Source organism: Cebus imitator, unplaced genomic scaffold (assembly GCF_001604975.1).
Source record: "Cebus imitator isolate Cc_AM_T3 unplaced genomic scaffold, Cebus_imitator-1.0 Scaffold28, whole genome shotgun sequence".
Lineage (NCBI taxonomy): Eukaryota > Metazoa > Chordata > Mammalia > Primates > Cebidae > Cebus > Cebus imitator.
In genome coordinates, this window is record NW_016107343.1 from 10,558,878 (window position 1) to 10,583,330 (window position 24,453).

Consider the following 24,453-nt stretch of genomic DNA (forward strand, 5'->3'; position numbering starts at 1 on the left):
CAAAGTGCTGGGACTGTGCCTGGCTGGTTAATCAACATTCTTAGAGTTGCAAAGGACCCTTTACAGCTGAGAACACTGAGGGCCAAATGGAGTTCTAGAGAGAAAAGACCTAAACCCAGACCTGATTCCCAGTGTAGTGTCAATTCTACTTCATTATAAGACTTCCCCTTTAATTCATCTTATTCATTTAACCAGAATAAGGTCTTGGGTCTTTGTGTTTTGTAGCAACATCAAGCTGATCTTCTTAAGCTTTGAATTTTTTTCCAGTACTGAAAAGTTTGTAGAAACTCATCATCTACTGTCATACATCTATTTGCCTTTGTGATGAGAGCCAAGCATATACAAAGCAACTGGCTGAGGTTAGAATGAGGTTAGAAATCTAATGTTTGTCATGAAATCAAGGCCATTGGCCTCTAATAGAACCAATCTCATCCAATAGCATTACATACCCATAACGTCTTTAAATTGCTACATAGGTGGAACCCACCATGAATTTGAAACTGATGGGAAGAAATGTAATTCTACCAGCACTCTCATGGTTCACACATATGGCAAAAATTCAACGGTGGATTGCATTATCCGACACGGAGGTCTGCAAGGGGGAAAACTAGCAGCACGCTTCCGGTTTGAAGATTTGGGTAAGAAGAACTAATGATTGTCTTTAATAATTTTTGATTTACTTTAATATTACACTGTCAAACAAAATTAAATGCAGTGGGCAAAGTCCTTCAGAGTGAGATTACTGCCAACAAAACTCTTCCTAATAGCAAATTTCTCCTGGTGAGTGACAGAATTTCAACTGTTCCAACGTTCAAAAGAACCCCAGTTCTGGCCGGGTGCGGTGGCTCAAGCCTGTAATCCCAGCACTTTGAGAGGCCGAGGCGGGTGGATCACGAGGTCAACAGATCGAGACCATCCTGGTCAACATGGTGAAACCCCGTCTTTACTAAAAAATACAAAAAATCAGCTGGGCATAGTGGTGCGTGCCTGTAATCCCAGCTACTCAGGAGGCTGAGGTAGGAGACTTGCCTGAACCCAGGAGGCGGAGGTTGCGGTAAGCCGAGATCGCGCCATTGCACTCCAGCCTGGGTAACAAGAGCGAAACTCCGTCTCAAAAAAAAAAGAACCCCAGTTCAGCAGAAAGCCTAGCAATATGGTGCCATATGCAAATAGTGTCATGCTTGCTTTTTGATAATGACTTTAAATAGTTTTATTGCAGTTGTGTTTGTGGAGCAATCAAATGAAACATACTACATCTTTGTACTTGACCCAGAAGGAGATAATACTAGCTGAAATAAACCGAAATTATCAATATCATTTTATGTCAATATGAAACACACAGTTACAGGAAGACATGATTCCTGTTTAGATTTATTTTATTTATTTTTTAAGACAGGGTTTCACCATGTTGGTCAGGCTGGTCTTGAACTCCCGACCTCAGGTGATCCGCCCACGTTGGCCTCCAAAGTGCTTGGATTACAGGTGTGAGCCACCATGCCGGTCTATTTTATTGTTATAACTGCTTTGAAGACTTTAGTGTAACCATGTTAATATTCTGAGTTGAACACCATTTTAAACATCCAATATTAAATGTGAAGAGAAGTTGCCTCCGTTCTCAGAACCTCTATTCTGTGATTCTTTCCCCAAAAGTCGAAGAAATAATCTTAAAACTGTACACAACTCTTTTGAGCCAAGAGGTATCCTTTAAGATGCATGAATCCTATAGGATGTGTGCAATTAGTAGGACTCTGAGTTTCATTGTTTTACAAGGTACTTCTCAGTGTAATAGATTCCTGAAATATAAGGAATTATTCACATTAGTGAAAAAGGAAACTGTTAGATGACAATGCATTTATTGAAAAAGCTCTTTTATCAAATGAAATAGCTGATGCTGAAAGGCAAGCTTGCTTAGGAGAATCTCACTGTGGGAAAGCTGCCATGCTGCCCTATAGAGGCTGTGGCTGTGGTTAACAGGTCCCCTCTGACTACTGCGTGCTTTCCACGGGTCACTTTCTCACCAAACCAAAAGTCGTCATTGCAGAAGCTGTACCGCAAGATGCAGGGACCCACAGACCGAGCTGTACAGTAACCTTACACAACCACCCCCGCCCCTCTCTGTGAGTCATCCCCACCCCACACCTCCACCTCCAGCAGTAGAATTGGAGCACAGGGCATGTGGGGGATGAGGCTATATCTAAAAGCTTCCTAAAGACATTCAGATTCTTCAATAGGAGAACCAACAATGTTGAAAAAAATGCATTCTTAATTTTCAGCAATTGTTCAAGCCATCTACAAAAATGACTATGAAGGGGGAAATGGCCATTCTCCCTTTTTATGGCTATAGCTCTACATGACTCAAAATTATAGCTAAAGATGTTTTTAATAATAGGCTAAGGCCAAGCGCGATGGCTCACGCCTGTAATCCCAGCACTTTGAGAGGCCAAGGCGGGTGAATCACCTGAGGTCAGGAGTTTGAGACCAGCCTGGCTGACATGGTGAAACCTCATCTCTACTAAAAATACAAAAATTAGCCGGGCATGATGGCAAGCACCTGTAGTCCCAGCTACTCGAGAGGCTGAGGCAAAAGAATCACTTGAACCCAAGGGGCGGAGGTTGCAGTGAGCTGAGATCGAGCCACTGTACTCCAGCCTGGGCAACAGAGCGAGACTCCGTCTCAAAATAATAATAATAATAATAATAATAGGCTAAGACTTGAGTTTTATTTGTGATCTATTTTCTGTACTCACTGCCAGGTCTCCAAATAGTATTCAAAGAGAAATAGCAGTGTCAGCTGTTGATGGCTTCCATTGGTTCATTGTTTTTTCCATTTGGCTAGCTGCTACTACATTGACATACAGATATTACAAACATTTTGTTCAACCAATTACGTAAAAAATATCACTAGCAGCCGGGCGCGGTGGCTCAAGCCTGTAATCCCAGCACTTTGGGAGGCCGAGGCGGGTGGATCACGAGGTCAAGAGATCGAGACCATCCTGGTCAACATGGTGAAACCCCGTCTCTACTAAAAATACAAAAAATCAGCTGGGCATGGTGGCGCATGCCTGTAATCCCAGCTACTCAGGAGGCTGAGGCAGGAGAATTGCCTGAACCCAGGAGGCGGAGGTTGCGGTGAGCCGAGATCGCGCCATTGCACTCCAGCCTGGGTAGCAAGAGCGAAACTCCGTCTCAAAAAAAAAAAAAAAAAAAAATATCACTAGCTGAGGATGCTTTAAAACATGTTTACACATAAGGGCCCTGACCCCTTTCATTCCGATGCTCTGCACAGAAGGACCTGGGGAAAGGGAGGGTCATACCAGCACCAGGAGTAGGGTGGTCCTGAGGAAAGCAGTGTCTTCCTCTGAGAAAGCCACAGTGTGATGTATGGAGAAAGAGAACAGAGCAACAGAAATTGATTTTCCAACAGGCTACCTTTGGTTTTTTGTTTTGTTTTGTTTTTTTGAGACATGGTCTCACTCTGTCACCCAAGCTGGAGTTCAGTGGTGTGATTATGGAGTCTCGCTCTTGTCACCCAGACTGGAGTGCAACGGCAAAATCTCTGCAACCTCCACCTCCCGGATTCAAGCAGTACTCTTACCTCAGCCTCCCGAGTAACTGGGATTAAAGACACCCGCCACCATGCCCAGTTAATTTTTGTATTTTTAATAGAGACAGGTTTCATTGTGTTGGCCAGGCTGGTCTCAAACTCCTGACCTCAGGTAATCCGCCCACCTTTGCCTCCCAAAGTGTTAGGATTGCAGGCGTGAACCACTGCACTCAGCCTAAATTTTTAATATTATTTCATTTTAGTTAATTGTAATTTAAATAGTTACTGCAGCTAGTGCATAAAGGTTATAATATTCTGACCAGCTAGGAAGGTAGATCATCATGTAGTGGTATCCACCTAATCAAAACAACATTGTCTAAATGCAACAATTTGCTAGCTTGTTAATTGAGAGGATAAAGCCAAGTTAGTTCAGAATCTAGTTTTAAATATGTATAGATAAAACACGTTTTGTACATAAACATAATTTTCTGAATTCACATAGTATACACTATGTTAGAAGATTTTAATCACTATTGATAAATTTTATTCTATATGTCCCCAGTATTTCCCATGTTTTCCTTCTTTTTTAAAATTTTGAGGCAGGATCTTACTGTGTCATCCAGGCTGGAGTACAATGGTGTGACCACAGCTTACTGCAGCCTCGACCTCCCCGGGCTCAGATGATTCTCCTACCTTGGCCTCCTGAGTAGTTGGAACTACAGGGGTGCACCATCATGCCCATGGCGGTCTTGCCATGTCCCCCAGGCTGGTCTCAAACTCCTGGGCTTAAGGAATCTGCCTGCCTCAGCCTCCCACAGTGCTGAGAATAGAGGGGTGAGCCACTGTGCCTAGCCCCATATTCTTCTTGTGATTTGTTCCCAGTACTTCTAATTGACTAGCATTTCAGCTTTTCCCTTTTTTCATTGTCAGCAGCTCTCCTCTTTCTTCAATCTCCTCTGGCATCTGTGCAGTCAGAGTTGATTTTAGCTTTATAGTCTATACTACCATCTCTATAATGTTTCCTTAGTAATTCTTTCCTTCTTTTTTTTTTTTTTTTGAGACGGAGTCTCGCTCTATTGCCAGGCTAGAGTGCAGTGGCATGATTCGGCTCACTGCAACTTCCGTTTTCCAGTTTCAAGCAATTCTGCTCAGCCTCCCGAGTAGCTGGGGCTACAGGCACACACCACCATGCCTGGCTAATGTTTTGTATTTTTAGTAGAGATGGGGTTTCACCATGTTGGCCAGGATGGTCTCGATCTCTTGACCTCATGATCCACCTGCCTCGGCCTCCCAAAACGCTGGGATTACAGGTATGAGCCAACGTGCCTAGCCCCCTTAGTAATTCTTTCTTTTCTCAGAGCTCTTACACACAATTCAGGCATTTTTATATTTTTCATACATTTTAAATGTTTGATTAACCAGATACATTTTCAAAACCATGGAAAAGTATTTGATTAAATAAATACCAAGAAGCATTCACAAATTTTATAAAAACATGACCCACCTGCAACGTGTCAGTTTTTTGTTTTTGTTTTTTGTTTCTTTCCAAGAAGGAGTCTCATCACTCTGTTGCCCAGGCTGGGGTACAGTGGTGTGATCTTGGCTTACTGCAACCTCTGCCTTCCAGGTTCAAGCGATTCTCTTGCTTCAGCCTCCTGAGTAGCTGGGATTACAGGAACACACCACCACTCTCAACTAGGTTTTTGTATTTTTAGTAGAGACGGGTTTTCACCATTTTGGCCAGGCTAGTCTCAAACTCCTGATTTCACATGATTGGTTCGCCTCAGCCTCCCAAAGTGCTGGGATTACAGGCATGAGCCACCGTGCCCAGCCTGACATGTCAGTATTAGCATTTATAAAGTGACAGGAACAGCTGTTACATGCTTCCTGGATGTGGGTCTGTTCATTGACTGGTGAAACCCATGCTAAGTTGATCCTCTGGAAACATTCCTAAGCATTGATTAATATTGTACAATAACATTTAGCATCGTGCTTTCTAAATAGCTAGGCATTGTCCTAAACATGTTATAAAATGAACTTATTGATTCTCACGAAACCCTTGAAGGGGTAAATGCTGTCAGTATCTCCATTTTACAGATTAAAAAAAGAAAAACAGTGTTAGAGAGTTTGGGCATCTTGTCCAACTCATTCAGGAGCAAGTAAATAGCAACAGTAGAAGTCAACCCAGTCTGAGGCTGGTTCCAGAGCCATCTAACTAACAGGTAGATAGATAGGTGGATGGGTAGATAAACAGACAGCGGGATTGATTGATGGATAAAAGGACACAGATAGAAACAGTGACTACCTTTTGCCTACCACTGCCACCACACAGAAGTCCAGCATGCTGTGCTTTTAAGCCAGGCAGGTGAGCAGATGGGCACTCAGCGGGATGCAGTTTCAAAAACCAGAGCAAGTGCCTCAGAACACACAGTTCTGGGGTTTCTGCACAACCTCTACAAGGAGGGAGCCGCCAAATACATTCTCCAATCTCTTTTACTGAGCGCAATGTGGGTAAAACTGCTCTCCATAGTAGCAGAATTTTGTTTTTCCCCTTTCCTAGTTGCTGATGAAGAGACAGCTTCAGATGCTCTGGAGAGAAGCTCTCTACCCTCTCAAGATCCACAGCAGCCCACTAGTACTGGTAAGTGTCAAAATCATTAAAACTTCTTTTAAAAATCGTGCCTCATTGGGAAGGTCATTTTTCTTATTCTAAGTTTTAAGAATATGTTTTGTTTTAATTTCTACGAAAACCATACAGGCCCCCTCCAACTGGCTCCAGTTTTGTAGCATCGTGGAGTAGAACCACATCAGGCATAGGAGTACTTACTTAGTGGGATGGGCTTCAGGGTGACATAAAGCCTTGTAAGTTCAGTTACAGTTTGCTTGAGATAGAGATGTGCACATCTACACACACACATCCATGGTTGTGACATTTGAATTTCCTCTGCAGTAAAGGATAAGATTGAATTCATTTAGAGGGAGACTCGTTTCTTTGTTTTCTCATCTGCAGCACACCAAACACAAAACACTGACTTGATATCAACAAAGAGAAAAGAAGCAGCAGCTGGAGATTTCGTGTTGTCATTGAATAACAAAATCACCTTTGAAGGCACATCAGTTACTTAGTTGTCAAGAACTCAGCTCATTTTTGATGATAGGATTGAATTACAAATGCAGAATATATTAGAAAGCTTGGATTATAATTCCAGGTTTTTTAGACAGTGAATTCACTAGAGGTTAACTCGGGGCAATGATCATATATTTAATTTAACTTTATATTTTACCTAGCATAGTATCCGGCAATAGCAGCTGCTCAATGAATTAAGAAAGAAAGCAAGAAAGCAAGGAAGAAAGAAAAAGCAAGAAAAAAAGAAAAAGAAAGAGAAAGAGAAAGAACTGGTTATGGTGCTTTGAGCAAGACTATTAGCCTCATTCAGAAAGGCATAAATTCCTACATATTCTCTTTCCATTTCATGTAGTGTCTCTATAATAATTTCATTTGGTGGAATAAGGGCTTTCAGATCATTATCATGTTCATAGTTCTGAGTATCAGATCACATTTTTAAAAATGTGTATCCTAAATAATATTTAAAAGTAAATGTTTGAGATTTCTAAACACTGATAAATACAACATATACCATACAATTTTTTGAAGGGCAGTGGAAATTGAAAATATTATGAAGTGGAACAGCCACATCACTTGCTTTAATAATCCAATATTTGTAAACGTGTTTAGAATCTAGTTATCTTTAATGGCTTGCACCACCACTGAACAACTCAATTTTCTGCTCTGCTTTTTCATATATAACATAAGACTTTAAAAATATGGTTTCTAAAATTCCTTTCGGCTTTCCATTTCTACGATTTTATTACCTTTAATACCCATTTTCAATAGACTAGGAGGCTTCATTCCCCTCAGGAGCCACATAGTGGCGCTGTGCAATGGGCTAAAAAGCAAAAAACTGCAGAAGGGAAAAAAATTGGAAATATAAGCAGTAAAATCTGAAGGGAAAAAAAGGTCTCTTATTTTTTATAATTTATCTTGTCTGGCAAAAACATCATAGTACATCCCACTTCTAATGGGCAGGCAAGCAGAGGTTTGAATGATAACTGAAGCTATATTTCAACATAAAAATCATTGCTTTCTGCATTTCAGGCTGTAGGCTTTCCATAAATAAAGCTTGGAACACCATTCCTCGGCGTTCTGTTGTTATCTTAAAGCATCCTAAAGCCTTCTCCCTATTAGGCCTGATTCAGGATGGAAATATGAAATAATGGTTTAAATGTTGGGTTCTAGAGTTAGATAAAACAGAGTTTATGCATTGGATTGGCCACTTACTTGCTACACCACTTTAGGTAGTTTACGTAACTGCTCTAAACCTCCATTTTCTCAGAGCTGTGGTGAGAAAGAATATATACCAAGTGCTGAGTTCAAGGCCAGGCACAGAGTAAGTGTTCAAAACATTCGCCTTAAAAAAATAAGGCAAAGTAAGCCTAGCCATTTGCAACTATTTTTGCAAGAAATCCATAGTTAAAAAATGATCTCCGTGCTGTTTTTTAATTTGGCTTCCCAAGCTGCTCTGGGAAGACTTATATAACCACAGTTGTATATAGTCACATGTGTATAATGTATGCCTAGTTCATGTTTTATTTTCTTTCACTGTAGTCTCAGGAATGGAAGATTCTAGTACATCAGAGATTGACAAGGAAGACAAAGAACAAACTGCTCAAGATCCTGATTTGGCCACCGGTAAGTGTCACCCACTGCATTTAGAATAAACACTAGACATTTTAACCTCTTAATCGGTTAAGTCCAATGGCCTCTGTCCGTCCTCCCTTTTCTTGACCTTTCTGCCCTTTAGGACGTGATTGGTTAATTACTCCTTAGTCCCTCCTTGAGTTAGTTACCTCTTGGCTTCTTGATATACTTTTCCTGGTTCTGTTATTTACTCCTAACCATTACTTCTCTGTATCTATCAATTAACTTATCTTCCTCTTCTGACTTTTTATAAATGTGTATACTCTGATTTCACTTCTCTATCTTTTGTTCTTCCCTTATTTTTTAAAGAGTTTACTCATTCCCAAGATGGTTCCTGTAGCCACCAGGCAAAAGATTTATCACTCCTGTAATCCCAGTACTTTGGGAGGCTGAGTCAGGTGGATCACAAGGTCAGGAGTTTGAGACCAGTCTGCCCAACATGGTGAAACCCTGTCGCTACTAAAAATCCAAAAATTAGTGGCTCACAGCTGTAATCCCAGCTACTCAGGAGGCTGAGGCAGGAGAATGGCTTAAACCTGGAAGATGGAGGTTGCAGTGAGCCAAGATCGTGCCACTGCACTCCAGCCTGGGCGACAGAGCAAGACTCTGTTTCAATTAAAAAAAAAAAAAAAAAAAGAAGATTTTTCTTTTTCTTTTTCTTTTCTGGTTTTGTTTTGTTTCTAGAGACAGGGTCTCTCTAAATAAGCTTGTCCAAAGCATCACACAGGCCCCAAACCTTAGTGTTCTCTTTCACTGGTGTGTATGTGTACAAATATGTATATGTATATGCATATGTACACACACACAATATAAAATCAGTCAATTTCCAAGAACTTTTGAGTCTTCTCTTTCAGGTATCTTGCCCATTATCATTGCTAACTTCCCAATCTAGGCTCTTATCATCTCCTGCATGGGATATTATAACTTCAGTTTCTCCTATTCTGGTTCACTTTTAACACCCTACCATCAAACTATCTCTTTCCACTCTGCATACCTGTGTTCTAAAATCCTTTGCGGCTTCCTGAAGGCTACAACACAGACGGGAGTCCCAAACATCTAATTAGGTGCCATGTATTACCTACTTCTGCAGTCTGGTATCTACAAAGTCTCTATGAGATGTATATTTTCTCTGAAAACATCATCCTTTTTCTTTTATCCTTTCTTTTGATTTTTTTTTTTTTTTTTAGAGACAGGGTTTCGATATGTTTGTTGCCCAGGCTGGAATGCAGTGGCTATTCACAGGTGGGATCCCACTACTGATCAGCACAGGAGTTTTGACCTACTCTGTTTCCGACCTGGGCCGGTTCACCCCTCCTTAGGCAACCTGGTGGTCCCCCGCTCCTGGGAGGTCACCATATTGATACCGAACTTAGTGCGGACACCCGATTGGCATAGTGCTCTACAGCCCACAACTCCTGGGCTCAAGCGATCCTTCCACCTCAGCCCCCCGCGTAGCTGGGACTACAGGCACACACCACTGCGCCCAGTACATCATTCTTTCTCAATCGCCCTGTTCTCGTTTATCCTAACTGCCCCTGGTGGAAGAGGAAACCTCATCTCACCTCTCCTTCCTCCTCCTCCAAGGCCAATATCCTCACTGAAAACTTTTTTGACCAGCTCACCCCTCAGAGACCATTCTTGCCTCTGAACCCCTGAACACACTATGATATAAATACATATGGAGGTAGAATTTGACATATCTTACTTTTGTTTGTTTTTATTAATTTGCTTACATATACAGAGAACTAATCCCCAAAGCATAGGAACTGTACCTTCTGCAGCTCCAAGAATGAAGTCCTACACATAGCTGGTCCTCCTTAATTATTTGTTGGTTGAGATGAGGTGACCAGGACATTTAGCAAAACTACAGCCTGTAGAATCAGAATTCTAGGTTTAGAAAGCCTTTTTTTTTTTTTTTTTTTTCAAGAGACAGGTCTCACTCTGCCCCCAGGTTGGAGTGCAGTGGCACAATCATAGCTCACCATAACCTTAAACTCTTGGACTCAAGTGATGCCCCTGCCTCAGTCTCCCAAGTAGCTAGGACTACAGGTGTGCACCACTGCTCCTGGCTAATTTTTTTTTTTGTAGAGACAGAGTCTCACTGTGTTGCCCAGGCTGGTCTGAAACACCTGGCCTCAAGAAGCCCTCCCACCCCAGCCTTTCGAAGTGTTGAGATTACAGGCTTGAGCCGCTGTACCTGGCTGGAAATATTTTTAAGAGCTCATCTGATTTAGCCCAAATGCCTTCCTGTAGGGCCATATTTAACCTAACCAAGATAAATAAATTTTCATTTTATTTGGATAATTTTTAAACTCCTTAATAATCTGTCTTGCTACTTAACTATACTTTGCTAAAAATCATTTCTACAGATAATTTGAATCCCCTGAGTATAATTTAAGTTGATTTTCTCGTACGCTTTTCCTAGAAATAAAAAATAACTAGTCCAATAACTACGTAACTTAAAAAATCTTTTCAAATTGTCACACATAATTGCCTTGTTTGTTGTATGCTTGTTTGCTTGTTCTCAGAGAATGAACAGTGCAAGTCTCTTTACCTTCAGGGTAAGCTCTTTCTCATCTCTTCACCTGAGCTGTCTATTAGCTTATATCACATTGTATAAGTATTGTTGGCTGAGCACGGTGGCTCACACCAGTAATACCCGAACTTTGGGAGGCAGAGGCAGGTGGATCACGAGGTCAGGAATTCAAGACCAGCCTGGCCAACGTGGTGAAACCCTGTCTCTACTAAAAATACAAAAATTAGCCGGAGTTGGTGGCAGGTGCCTGTAATCCCAGCTGCTTGGGAGGCTGAGGCAGGAGAAACACTTGAACCTAGGAGGTAGAGATTGCAGTGATCAGTCTCTACCTGCAAGATCACACCATTGCACTCCAGCCTGGGCAGCAAGAGCAAAATTCCATCTCTAAATAAAGAAATAAATAAAGGTAGAAGTATTGTTACATATTCTCCAGTGACCAAAAAAACACAAAACAAAAACAAAAAGACAAATAAAAAAACCAATGTATCTAAACTTCTTTTACATTTTCCTTATAGAAGCAAATCCTCAGTATGTAGGATTGGCAAGGAAGAAAAGTGGCATTTTGCTGCTCACACTGGTGTCCTTCCTCATTTTCATACTCTTCATCATAGTCCAGCTCTTCATCATGAAGCTCCGGAAAGCACATGTCATATGGAAAAAAGGTGAGTGGGCAGGAAACTTGATGGAGGCTATAAGATGCCAGAACAAATGGCTAAAAAAAGGGAAATTCTGTCCATTAAAGCTTTCTGTCAGACACTGCATAATCTATTTGATAAGTGCTGTCACTCAAATAAGCAAGTGTTTGTTCTCTAGTAAATTCAAGTGTGAATCTTCAGGGACTATAGTATAAGAGTGTATAATCAGCCAGGCGCGGTGGCTCACACCTGTAATCCCAGCACTTTGGGAGGCTGAGGCAGGCAGATCACGAGGTCAAGAGATCGAGGCCATCCTGGCCACCATGGTGAAACCCAGTCTCTACTAAAAATACAAAAATTAGCTGGGCATGGTGGCGCATGCCTGTAGTTCCAGCTACTCAGGAGGCTGAGGCAGGGGAATCACGTGAACCCAGGAAGCACAGGTTTCAGTGAGCTAAGATGGCACCACTGAACTCCAGCCTGGCGACAGAATGAGACTGCCTCAAAAAAAGAAAAAAAAAAAAAAGTGCATAATCAATAGAAACTAGCATAGCTCCAGAAATTGGCATTAAGTGATAGACAATTGTATTCACAGGATAAAAGTCCCATGACGGCCTAGCACAGTGCCTACAGGAATCAAAACACCATGTGTTGAATTAATGAGGGCATGAGTTATGGGAGGGGCATGGTATACTATTGCACATTAACAGAGGTATTATCTTATTCAAACATACATTTCTACATGTCTGTGGCATCAGAAATCAGTCACTTGATTTTCTTTTCTTGCAGAAAACGAAGTTTCAGAACACACACTAGAAAGTTACAGATCAAGGTCAAATAATGAAGAAACATCATCTCAAGAGAAAAATGGCCAATGTAAGTCAACTGTGTGACCTAAGATTTGAACAATGAGGTTCATTAATGGATTAGTCAGAGTTCTCCAGAGAGACAGAGATAACAGAATATATATATCTATATGAGAGGGGATTTATTAGGAGAATTGGCTCCTGAGATTATGGAGGCTGACAAGTGCCTGCATAGAAAGTCTGCAAACTGGAGACCCTGCGATGCTGGTAGCCTGGCTCAGTCCAAGTTCAAAGACCTGAGAATGCAGGGGGCCACTGATATAAGTCCTGAAATCCAAAGGTCAGGGAGCCTAGAGTTCTGCTGTCCAAGGACAAGAGGTGAGAAGTGTATTCCCGCTCCAGCAGACAGATCAATGTGCTTGCCTTGTCTCTGATTTTGTTTTTTTCCGGCCCCCAGTGGATTGCTTGGTGCCCCCTCACATCAAGAGCAAATCTCGATGCCCACCTACTCCACTTAGACTCACACACTAATCTCCTCTAGAAACAACCTCATAGACACACCCTAAAATAATGCTTTACCAGATTTGAGGTATTTCTTAATCCACCCAAGTTAACACTTAAAATTAACCATCACAATGAATTAGTTGCCCTTAAAAAGATGGAGAAGAATCAAATTTTGATTCTTTTTTTAGCACTAGAAAATCTCCTAAATCATCTTGTAGAACTTAAGGAAGCTCAACTGCAAAAATAAATAGTAGCAGCTAGGTTCATGTAGCAGAAGATATACCATTGACTCTTTGATGTCACGCACAGGGATACCCCTAGACCACCAGAGGATTCTATGGCACCTTTGTCATTGAAGCACTTCTTCCTACATATTGTAATTTTTGGTGTTTTTATATAGCTACTACAATACTCCATTAGGTGGGAGTAATCAGATTTACTGTGTATCCTCAGATTCTAGCACAGGGTATTTGATAATAAATGAATGAATACAGGCTTAACTAATTCAAGAAGGCATGTTTCAGGTCCTTTGGATGACTTCATTGCAATTCTTCAGACAAAATATGCAAAGAAAATGAAGAGAATCAGATGGGAAGGAGATTGTGTATGGGGAAGTGGAGGTGGGGGGGTTGTATTCTTGTTAAAGATCTGGAAGGCAGAAGCTAGGACTATAGAAAAGCAGGAATATTCCACTTCCAACCATATTATTTCCTCCATGTAAACTACATTATTCTACCTGCCAGAAGTTGCAAGAGATACAGAGAGTTTTGCCGCTCTATTCTATTGGTTTTACTGAAGTTTTGGTAGGAAGCTTGTCTTTTATAACACCTCTGCCTCTTTAAGTTTTGACCTGCTAGAGTGTGAGATGGAAAAAACAAATAGATGTATTAGTTGGGAGAGGAACACAAGTGAATTGACTGTGTGAAAACTGGGGGTGGGAGGGGTAAATGTGTGTAAACAGCATGTCAATTGTGTTGCAACCCCTGTTTCTAAATGCCGGTCATCACATACTCACCTGGCGGATAGGAAAATTATGTTAATATCATGTGTGAATTGGGTTGCTCCCTGTGCTGTTTTTCCTAGGCAAAAGGAACCAAAACAGTGGGAGTAGAATTATGACCTTTAGCGGAAGCCCTTGAAGTTCAAATTTATTTATTTATTTATTTGAGAAGGAGTTTTCCCTCTTGTTGCCAGGCTGGAGTGCAGTGGCACAGTCTTGGCTCACTGCAACCTCCGCTTCCCAGATTCAAACGGTTCTCCTGCCTCAGCCTCCCAAGTAGCTGGGTTTACAGGCATGCACCACCATACCCAGCTAATTTTGTATTTTTAGTGGAGATGGGGTTTCACCATGTTGGTCAGGCTGGTCTCAAACTCCTGACCTCAGGTGATCCACCCACCTCAGCTTCCCAAGGTGCTGGGATTACAGGCGTGAGCCACCACAGCCAGCCAACTTTAAGAAAATTTAAAATGAGTACCTGCATTACTCAAGGACTTCCTCCCCATGAAAAGTACATCTTTAGGGGTTTGCCGGGGGGTTCACTTTCTTCTGAGCTCAAACCTTCACTTTTCACCCTCCTTGCCTTAGCACCCGCAAATTCAGCATTTTAATTGTGTTGTTTTGCACATATTAAACATATTCTCTGGGGCCGTCTCTAGCCTCTTTGTACAGTTACATGGGCTTTGCGCGATCTACCCCAACCCTGCTTTTGCAGTAAGCCCTGTTATTTTTAGTGTGCAGTTTTGCTGAGGCAATGCGTTGTGTTCAGCAACAGATTATTTCACAGCAGAAATATCTGTATGTTTTATTCCAGGTTTACCAGTATAATGTTTATGTAGTAAGACTTTCAAAATGATAGTGTAGGCCTGTGCAGTGGCTCATGCCTATAGTCCCAGGACTTCGGGAGGCTGAGGGGGGTGGATCACTTGAACCCATGTTTGAGACCAGCCTAGGCAATATAGTGAAACCTCATCTCTACAAATAATTTAAAAATTAGCTGGACATGGTGGTGTGTGCCTGTAGTTCTAGCTAGGCTAAGGTCAGCGAATCACCTGAGCCGGGGAGGCTGATGATGCAGTGAGCCGTGACTACACCACTGCACTTCAGTCTGGGCGACAGAGCGAGGTCCTGTCTCGAAAAAAAGAAAGACAGAAACAGTGTAATAACGCCTTCAGGCCATTTATATGTACCAGTAAGTTTTAGGTTTTTTTTTTTCTTTAAGACAGTGACTCACTTTGTAGCCAGGCTGGAGTACAGTGGTGTGATCTCAGCTCACTGCAATCTCTGCCTCCTGACTTCAAGTGATTCCCCTGCCTCCTAAGTAGCTGGGACAACAGGCGCTCACCACCACTCCCGTCTATTTTTTTGTATTTTAGTAGAGACGGAGTTTCACCATGTTGGCCAGGATGGTCTCGATCTCCTGATCTCGTGATCTGCCTGCCTCGGCCTCCCAAAGTGCTGGGATTACAGGAGTGAGCCACCGCACCCAGCAGAGTTTTAGGTTTTTATAAAACAATACATGAACCTAAAAATATGACATCCAATCAAAGTGTTTCAAGTAAATGGGTGCAATGTTATTCAAAATAAATATTTGTCTTTAACTTGTTTTTTCTTTCAGCTTCCCATCCTATGCGTTGCATGAACTACATCACAAAGTTGTACTCAGAAGCAAAAGCAAAGAGGAAGGAAAATGTACAGCATTCAAAATTAAAAGAAAAGCTCACCCAAATACCAGAGAGTATTGTGTAGTGCTCTCTGTAATAGAACATGTGACTTCAGGGTTCCTGCAGTGTCACCTCAGTGGACCAGCCTGGAAGAAGGAGCTTAATTGCTGAGACATTAACAATGACCTCGCAGTGCAATGCAAAATGGTGTCCTTGAATAATGATCTGCCCCGGAGCTAGGGCAGCAACATGAGGACCAAACCATGCACATAAAACTCGTAGAGAAAAAAAAAATAATTATGCCTGACACTACTTGAGAGCAGGAGGATTCTACGAAGCCTTGGGGATCAGGGTCAATGTGACCAGTTAACATCTTACCTCAAAGGGAACAGAATGTTTTAGATGCTTTGCTCTAATGGAACTGCTTTAAATCTTTTTTTTTTTTTTTTTTTTTTTTTTTTAATTTTTCTTTCTGGTCATAAAATAAATTAATTTGGTATGCAATGTACCTAAAGATCTCTGATCCTAAGGAGTTACTTCTGGCCAGGTGCGGTGGCTCATGCCTGTAATCCCAGCACTTTGGGAAGCCGAGGCAGGCAGATCACTTGAGGTCAGGAGTTCAAGACCAGCCTGACCAACATGGTGAAACACTGTTTCTACTAAAAATATAAAAATTAGCCAGGCATAGTGGTGTACACCTATAGGCTGAGCTACTCTGGAGGCTGAGGCAGGAGAATTGCTTGAACCTGGGAGGTGGAGATTGCAGTGAGTCAAGATCACACCACTGCACTCCAGCCTGATTGACAGAGCGAGACTCTAAAAAAAAAAAAGTTACTTCCAAGACAGACTTTTAAGATGCAACCAGCACAAAGCAATGTCAGGGAGGAGTGATATATACCAATAAATGGGTCAGGTGGGCATGAAGGCCCCAGGACCCATGCCCCAAGGCACAAAGAGGAGCTCAAGGTAGGCCCAAGATTTGAATTTCTTAGATTATGAAATCACATGAGCTGACTTTGTCTGTCAGACAAGATTTTTACCTGGACATTCCATGACAAATACATGTGCAAAAGAAAACGATGAGTTTAATTTACTGATTATTGACCTAATGGATGGCTTTAAAAAAATTCTTTAATAAAAAGCAGAATATATATTTGTTTTTCTAGTGGTTATACCAAGTTATACTTCCTGTTTTCACATGTGAAAGTAATATGGGACATGCCTTTCTTTTTTGATCACTTTATTTAAGGTATACAGCAAACTCTGGCATTTATGTGGAACATTTCTCGTTGTTGGAATCTGAATAAACCAATTACAAAATAACACACACACATTATAAGTCTGTAATTTGTGATACGGACCAGGTCCAACCATACTGATTTTTTTTTCTCTTGACAAAATTTTTTTGGACAATCACAAAATTACAGAAAAGTGTAAAGACAGAATAAACACTTTTCCCCCTGGAATCATTTAAGAGTAAGCTGACACAATGCCCATCGGCCCCCAAATCCTTGCGTATGTGCTTCCTACAAATAAGAACACTCTCCTTAGAAACACAATGCAACCATCAAAAGTGGGAAATAAACACCGTCTACTTCCAGAACAGGCCTCAGACTCCATTCAGGTTTCTCCAATTGTCCCAAAGGATTCAGTTCAGAGTCACACTTTTAGTCTCATTCAATTTGGAGCAGTTCCTCAGTCTTGGCTTGACTTTCATGACCTGGATAGTTTTGAAGATTACAGGCTGATTATTTTGTAGATCATCCCTCAATTTGGCTTTGCCTGTTTCCTCATGGTTAGATTCAGGTTATACAACTCTCATAGGACTGTCACAGAAGCGACGTTAAGTTTACTTCATTGGGCCAGGAGCTATGGCTCATGCTTATAATCCTAGCATTTTAGGAGGCCGAGGCAGGTGGATCACCTGAGGTCAGGAGTTCGAGACCAGCCTGGCCAACATGGTGAAACCCCATCTCTGCTAAAAATGCGAAAATTAGCTGGGTGTGGTGATGCATGCCCGTAATCCCAGCTACTTAGGAGGCTGGGTCAGGAGAATCGCTTGAACCCAGGAGGCAGAGGTTGCAGTGAGGCAAGATCGCACCACTGTACTCCACCCTGGGAGACAGAGAGAGACTCCATCTCAAAAAAAAAAAAGTGTATTTCATTGCATTTTACTTATCCCATAATTGATGATATTCATTTTGATCACATGATTGAGATAGTGTCTGCCAGATTTCATGAGGAAATACCATAAAACTGCCAATATCCTGTTCCTCATCAAACTTTCAAGTTATTCATTTTTTATTTCTGTCTATATGGGCTCACGATTTCCTCTGTTGGTCAACGAGTTAAAATTCGTTACTATCAAATTAATTCATGGCTAATTTGATGATCAAATTGCAGAAGCTGCCTTCTGTGTTTTTTTTTGACATGTGCTGCCTAATCTTCTAGGACTTTCTTGCTTTCTGGTACAAGGTATTCCAGGCTCATCTTGAACTTTTCCTGTCCCAACCCTGGAATCAGCGATTTTTCCCCAAAATCCCTGGTTCCATTTAGTAGAAAATGGTATTTAGAAGCCAAGATGCAGATGCTGGGTGTACTCATGGCTTTGGAGGTATCATTGTTCTCAAGTCTTCTCAATGGACAGAGCTAGGGAATGTGTGATAATTTATGTGTCTGTGTCTATGTGTATATGTATATGTGTGTGTATGTATATGTATATATGTGTGTACATGTATGCATATATTTAAATCTATCTATTGAAAATCATGAATTTGTGTTTTCTCCTATTCTGTATTTGTAACTCCCTTCTCTGAGACACCCAGCTTTTGTTATCCTTAATAAATTTCCTTTTTTGCTCAATTCCTGCATGTAACTGATCACCCATCTTTGTTACCATTCCATTCTCCTTGAAGATGTCCTCCTCTTCTTGCTCGGCCTCTGACTCCTCATTGTGTGTTCCCATTCCTGCCCCTGCCATATGGATAATCTCCTCGCCAAGCTTGGGCTCTCACACCCCACACCAGGCTATCCCACTGTGTGGAAGCCTTCAGCACACAGTGACACACCCACGCTGCTGTGCAGTCACCCTTCTCACCATGCAGGCCCGGTCGCCGTGTGCTGGGCAGCCCTTGGAGATGTACTGCCTCCTCACCAGGCTTCCCCACCAGCTTCCCCACCAGCACCACAGGGAGTATCTACCTTGCTGTACCCCACCTAATGACTTTAGGACTAAATTTTTCCAGAAGAGAATCGAAGTGAGGGAGTTAGGAGAAGCAGGTTGAGCCAAATGGTCTGCTTTCTAAGAGAGCCATTTGGCTCATCCCACTTCTCCTAACTGCCTCACTTGAAGGACATCAAGATTAAAGTGTAAGGACATCAAGATTTGGCACTGCAGCTGGGTATGGTGGCTCACACCTGTAATCCCAGCACTTTGTGAGGCCAAGATGGATGGATCACCTGAGGTCAGCAATTCAAGACCAACCTGGCCAACATGGTAAAACCCTGTCTCTACTGAAAATGCAAACATTAGCTGGGTGTGGTTTCACACGCCTGTAGTCCCAGCTACTCAGGAGGCCGAGGCAGGAGAATTGCTTGAAACCGAGAGGTGGAGGTTGCAGTGAAGTGAGATTGAGTCACACTGCACTCCAACCTGGGCGACAGAGACTCTCTCTAAGTCAGAAAACATTCACCGAGTCATTCGTATTCTAAAAACAGTCCAGAGGGAAGAACACACTCACTTCAGAGATGGTGCTTGTCACAGCTGATTAAGCCTTGCTATGCTGTCTACTTTGAGTCTATGTTTGCAAGTTTGTCTTCCTAAGGGATGTTCACTGTGACTGCTCCCATGTATTCAGTTCCTTCTACTAAAGAGGCCAAACTTAGGGTCCAACAGTTCAGTAACATGCAAAGCAGAGATAAGTAGACTTAGCCAATTGCCAGAATCACCTGAGAGGATTTCATAAAGCAGAGATTCCACGTCTGTTCTCAAGGAGTGGTCTCAGCAGACCCGAGGTGGAGTTTTGGAGTCTGCATTTTATAAAGTCCCTGAGTTATTCCAATAGCTGGGGAACCCTGATGTGGCACAAAACAAAATTTTTCAAAGCACAGCTGAGTTATAAATATTATCTTTAAGGTAATTGTAGTCTCCTGGTGATCACTTTACATTTGATCTCAGCCAAAAGGCCAATCATCATTTCTTCCTTTCTTTCATAATAAGAGTGACAGGGTCTCGCTCTGTTGCCCAGGCTAAAGTGCAGTGGTATGATCTCGGCTCACTGCAACCTCCAACTCCTGGGTTCAAGGGATTCTCCTACCTCAGCCTCCCGAATACTTGGGATTACAGGCGTGCACCAACACACCCAGCTAATTTTTTGTATTTTTAGTAGAGACGGGGTTTCACCCTGTTGGCCAGGCTAGTCCCGAACTCCTGACCTCAAGTGATCCGTTCACATTGGCCTCCCAAGTACAGGTGTGAGCCACCTCTCCCAGCCGTTTCTTGGAGGCAGAATGACCTTATGTGTCATTTAATCTTGCCTGGTGTGGAACCATACCCTAATGTGCTGGCCAAATACTTTCTGTGGTCAAAGAACATCTAACTTGCACAGTGTCTACCCCGTGGTAATTTCTCAATTTATATTTGGCAAATAGCAGAGGGAAGACAGAAAAAAGAAAAATGACATTTATAAAAGACCTACTGTTAGTCAGACACTTTTTATGGGTATTCTAATTTAATCATGCTAACAATATTGCAAAGTTGGTATTATAATGCTTAGCTGATACATAAGAGATCCTCTAAACTCTACAAAACAGATTAGAAGTCTAAAAAGATTATATAGCCAGCTAAGGGTAGAACCCAGAGGCCGATCCAGTTTCTGTCTGGCTTCGATTCTGTGCCTGCTTGCCTTCCTGCCTTCCTGCCTGCCTGCCTGCCTGCCTGCCTGCCTGCATTCCTGCATTCCTGCCTTCCTACCCTCTTTCCTTCATGGCTTCTTGCCTTCCTTCCTTCCTGCCTGCCTTCCTGCCTTCCTGCTTTTTTCTGAGACAGGGTCTCATTCTGTAACCCAGCCTGGAACCATAGCTCCATCTCCATCATGGCTCACAGCCTTGACTTCCTGGGCTCAAGCAATCCTCCCACCTCAGCCACCCAAGTGACTGGAACTACAGGCTCACACCACCACACCCAGCAATGCTGTGCCTTTTCTATTGCTATATTACGATGACTCCAGTAAGACAATGAAGATGAAATGAGATGTCTGCTGGGCACCCTGGGAGACGGACACTTTGGGCAGCATCAGTGGGCTCTCTAGCCCTCTCTCTGGAATTCAGCGGGGAAATGTACAGCACCAATCAATAGCTGAACAGAGAGCACCGCATGCTAGAGACTGACTGTGTTCCCTGAGTGGAGGTCACAATTCTGGTCAAGTATTTCTTTCCATATCTGGTTCTAAAATCTACTTGTTTCCTTCACCTAACCAGGCCTAGGAAGATTATGCTCTATCTTTGCGGTTTCTCCAAAGCTTTGTATCTAGTTCACTTGTAAAATCTCCTCAAATTACCCAATTTGAGTATATAATGTCTCCTTCAGAAACAGTAGTTACAGATTTCTTGCATCCCAACAAACGTGAACTGGTTTTATAGATAATTATAGAATGTTGTAACTCGGAAGGACTTTAGTGTTCATCTCAAGCATTTCCTAAAATATATTTTGAAGAATGCTGGGCCGGGCACGGTGGCTCATGCCTGTAATCCCAGCACTTTGGGAGGCAAGGTGGGTGGATCACTTGAGATCAGGAGTTCAAGACCAGCCAGGCCAACATGGTGAAACCCCATCTCTACTAAAAATAGAAAAAATTAGGCAGGTGTGGTGGTGTGCGCCTGTAATCCGAGCTTACTTGGGAGGCTGAGGCAGGAGAATCACTTGAACCCAAAAGGCGGAGGTCGCAGTGAAAGGAGCTGGTGCCATTGCGCTCCAGCCTGGACAACAGAGCGAGACTCCATCTCAAAATAAATAAATAAATAAAACAAAGAATGCCGGAGCCCTAGAAATGTTCATAGGTATTGTGTGAGGAAAAAAACATAATTTTATGGAGTTAAATAAGTCTGAAAAATGTTGAACACTCTATCTCCCTCATAGAGATAAGCACATTAGCATAGCAAAAGCTCTAAAAAGCCATCTCATAAAGGAATCTGTTTTGCTTTGTTGAACCCAACACTTCTCCAACTTCCTTAGCAATATATCTAGCCATTCAGGACCATGGCCTACCCAATCATAATTTGCCAATTTCTTCCTCTTTTCTAATGGATCTATAACTTAGTTCTAGTGTTCTCCCCACACTAGGCAGTCATGTGCTTCAGGAAAGGTGGGCTTCCTCCTAGCCGAAAGGAGACAATTTGATCGCTTTGTACCACCTTTGTGCTGGTGGTCAATCTTGACATGGCTATAAAAAAACAATGCTGGCCATTGAAATATGAGTGTCCAGAAAATTTTTTTCTTAATGATAAAAAGAGATACTTAGAACAAAAACAAAATTATCCTTCCCCCGAAAGGTTGTCATAACAATGAATAATACCTGGAATCACCACAGCCATTTTATCCCCATCAAGAGCTCTGAGCTACTGTGGTAAAGACACCACAGAAAAGAGACAGAGTTAATGTGCAAACCTGATGATTTTGTTAAGTTGCTATTTCAGAACTTTTTTTTTTGAGACAGGATCTCTCTCCATCTTCCAGGCTGGAATGTAGTGGCTCAATCTCGGCTCACTGCAACCTCAGCCTCCTGAGTAGTTGAGATTACAGGCACCCACTACCATACTCAGCTAATTTTTGTATTTTTTAGTAGAGACAGGGTTTTACCATGTTGGCAGGCTGGTCTTGAACTCCTGATCTTAGGTGATCCACCCTCCTCAGCCTACCAGAGTGCTGGGATTACAGGTGTGAGCCTCCGTGCCCAGCATATAATGGGGTTTTGATCTACATAAAATGTAGTTCTATTTTTCAGTGTTGTACCTTCCAAAAGAGAAGACCTCTTCCTTCCTATGATTGCTTTGAACAAATTTGTTCAAGAACAAATTTGTTATAATTGATAATTACTCTAGACCTGTTAAACTATGTTAATTTTTAGGCCAGGCACAGTGGCTCATGCCTGTAATCCCAGCACTTTGGGAGGCCAAGGCAGATGGATCACGAGGTCAGGAGTTCAAGACCAGCTTGGCCAAGATGGTGAAACCTCCCCTCTACTAAAAATACACAAATTAGCTGGATGTGGTGGTGAGCACCTGTAATCCGAGTTACTCAGGAGGCTGAGGCAGGAGAATTGCTTGAACCCCAGGAGGTGGAGACTGCAGTGAGCCGAGATTGTGCCTCTTCACTCCAGCAAGGGCGACAGTGCAAACTCCATCTCAAAAAAATAAAAATAAAAAAGAAAGAGTTAATTTTTTCCTATGTTTTCTGCTCTATGTCTTATTTTCAGTTAGAAACAAACAAAAACTAAGGCTGCAAAAATGTCTTTATTCTCACCAAAGGCCATCTTGCCTAGGTTGATCTCAAACTCCTGGGCTCAAGCGATCTGCCCGCCTTAGCCTTCCAAAATGCTGGGATTACAGGCATGAGCTGTTAGCCTGGCCCACACACTTTTAAACAACCAGATCTCAGTGAACACAAAGCAAGAACTCACCCATTACCAAGGGGATGGTGCCAAGCTATTCATGAGGGATCTACCCCTGTGATCAAAATACCTTCCACCAGTCCACACCTCCAACACTGGAGATTACATTTCAACATGAGATTTAGAGGGCACAAATATCCAAACCACATCAACGAGCCTAGAATGTTTTATACTAGAAAGCAAAGAAGATATCAAAGACTCTTCTGGGACCGTGTTAAAGGGCCAAGAAATCAATCTGTGTATACCCTCCAGGGACTTTCAGTGCCCAAAGATGGGATAAGCTGAGCATTAAAAAAGAGTAGTGATTGGGCCAAGTATGGTGGCTCATGCCTGTAATCCCAGCACTTGGGAAACTGAGGTGGGCAGATCACGAGGTCAAGAAATCGAGACCATCCTGGCCAACATGGTGAAACATCATCTCTACTAAAATACAAAAATTAGCTGGGCGTGGTGACTCACACCTGTAGTTCCAGCTACTCGGGAGGCTGAGGCAGGAGAATCCCTTGAACCTGGGAGGTGGGGTTTGCAGTGAGCCGAGATCATGTCTCTGCACTCCAGCCTGGCAACAGAGAGAGACTTTGCCTCAAAAAAAAAAAAAAAAAAAAGTAACGATTGAAATATGTTAAATACATTAAAAATGAGTTCTTAAATACTTTTTGACTATTTATGATAGTCAAAGGTGAAAACAACCCAAATCGCCATCAGATGGTTAATGAATAAGTAAAATATGATATATTCATAAAGTGAAATATTATTTGGGAATAAAAAGAAATGGAGCGCTGTACATGCTGTCACATGGATGAACTTTGAAAACATTATCTAAGTGAGAAAAACCAGACACATGTTCACAAAATACATGTTGTATGATGCCATTTATATGAAATGTCCAGAATACGCTAATCCAAACAGACAGAAAAGAGATAAATGGCTGTGAAGGGCTGAGGGAGGTGGGGAATGAGGAGTGGCTGCTAATGGGTGTGGGGCTTCCTTTGGGGAGACCGTCTGGAGATAGTGGGTCATGATGATTGCGCAACTCTGTGGCTATTCTAAAAACTACTCAATTGTGCATTTTAAGAGGGTGAACTGTGTAGTATGTGTATTATGCCTCAATAAAGCTGTTATTTTATTTTATTTTGAGGCTGTTACTCATTCTGTCACCCTGGCGGGAGTGCAGTGGCACAATCTCAGCTCACTGCAACCTACTCCCTCCAGGGTTCAGGAGAGTCTCCTGCCTCAGTCTCCCAATTAGCTAGGATTACAGGCACACGCCACCATGTCCAGCTAATTTTTATATTTTTAGTAGAGACAGAGTCTTGCTATCTTTCCCAGGTTGGTCTCCAA

The 24,453-nt window shown here is 42.2% G+C and overlaps 1 protein-coding gene across 1 annotated transcript in view; it reads left to right on the plus strand.

Moving 5' to 3' along the window:
• Positions 1–16,772, plus strand: part of CRTAM (cytotoxic and regulatory T cell molecule) — a 32,734-nt gene extending 15,962 nt beyond the window's left edge. Inside the window, exons 5-10 of the mRNA XM_017523575.2 lie at positions 477–638; positions 6,105–6,185; positions 8,211–8,294; positions 11,355–11,501; positions 12,264–12,350; positions 15,400–16,772. Of these exons, the coding sequence (XP_017379064.1) occupies positions 477–638; positions 6,105–6,185; positions 8,211–8,294; positions 11,355–11,501; positions 12,264–12,350; positions 15,400–15,530 (692 nt within the window). The 3' untranslated portion in view covers positions 15,531–16,772. The remainder of the gene's footprint in view (positions 1–476; positions 639–6,104; positions 6,186–8,210; positions 8,295–11,354; positions 11,502–12,263; positions 12,351–15,399) is intronic.
• The last annotated feature ends 7,681 nt before the right edge of the window (positions 16,773–24,453 follow it).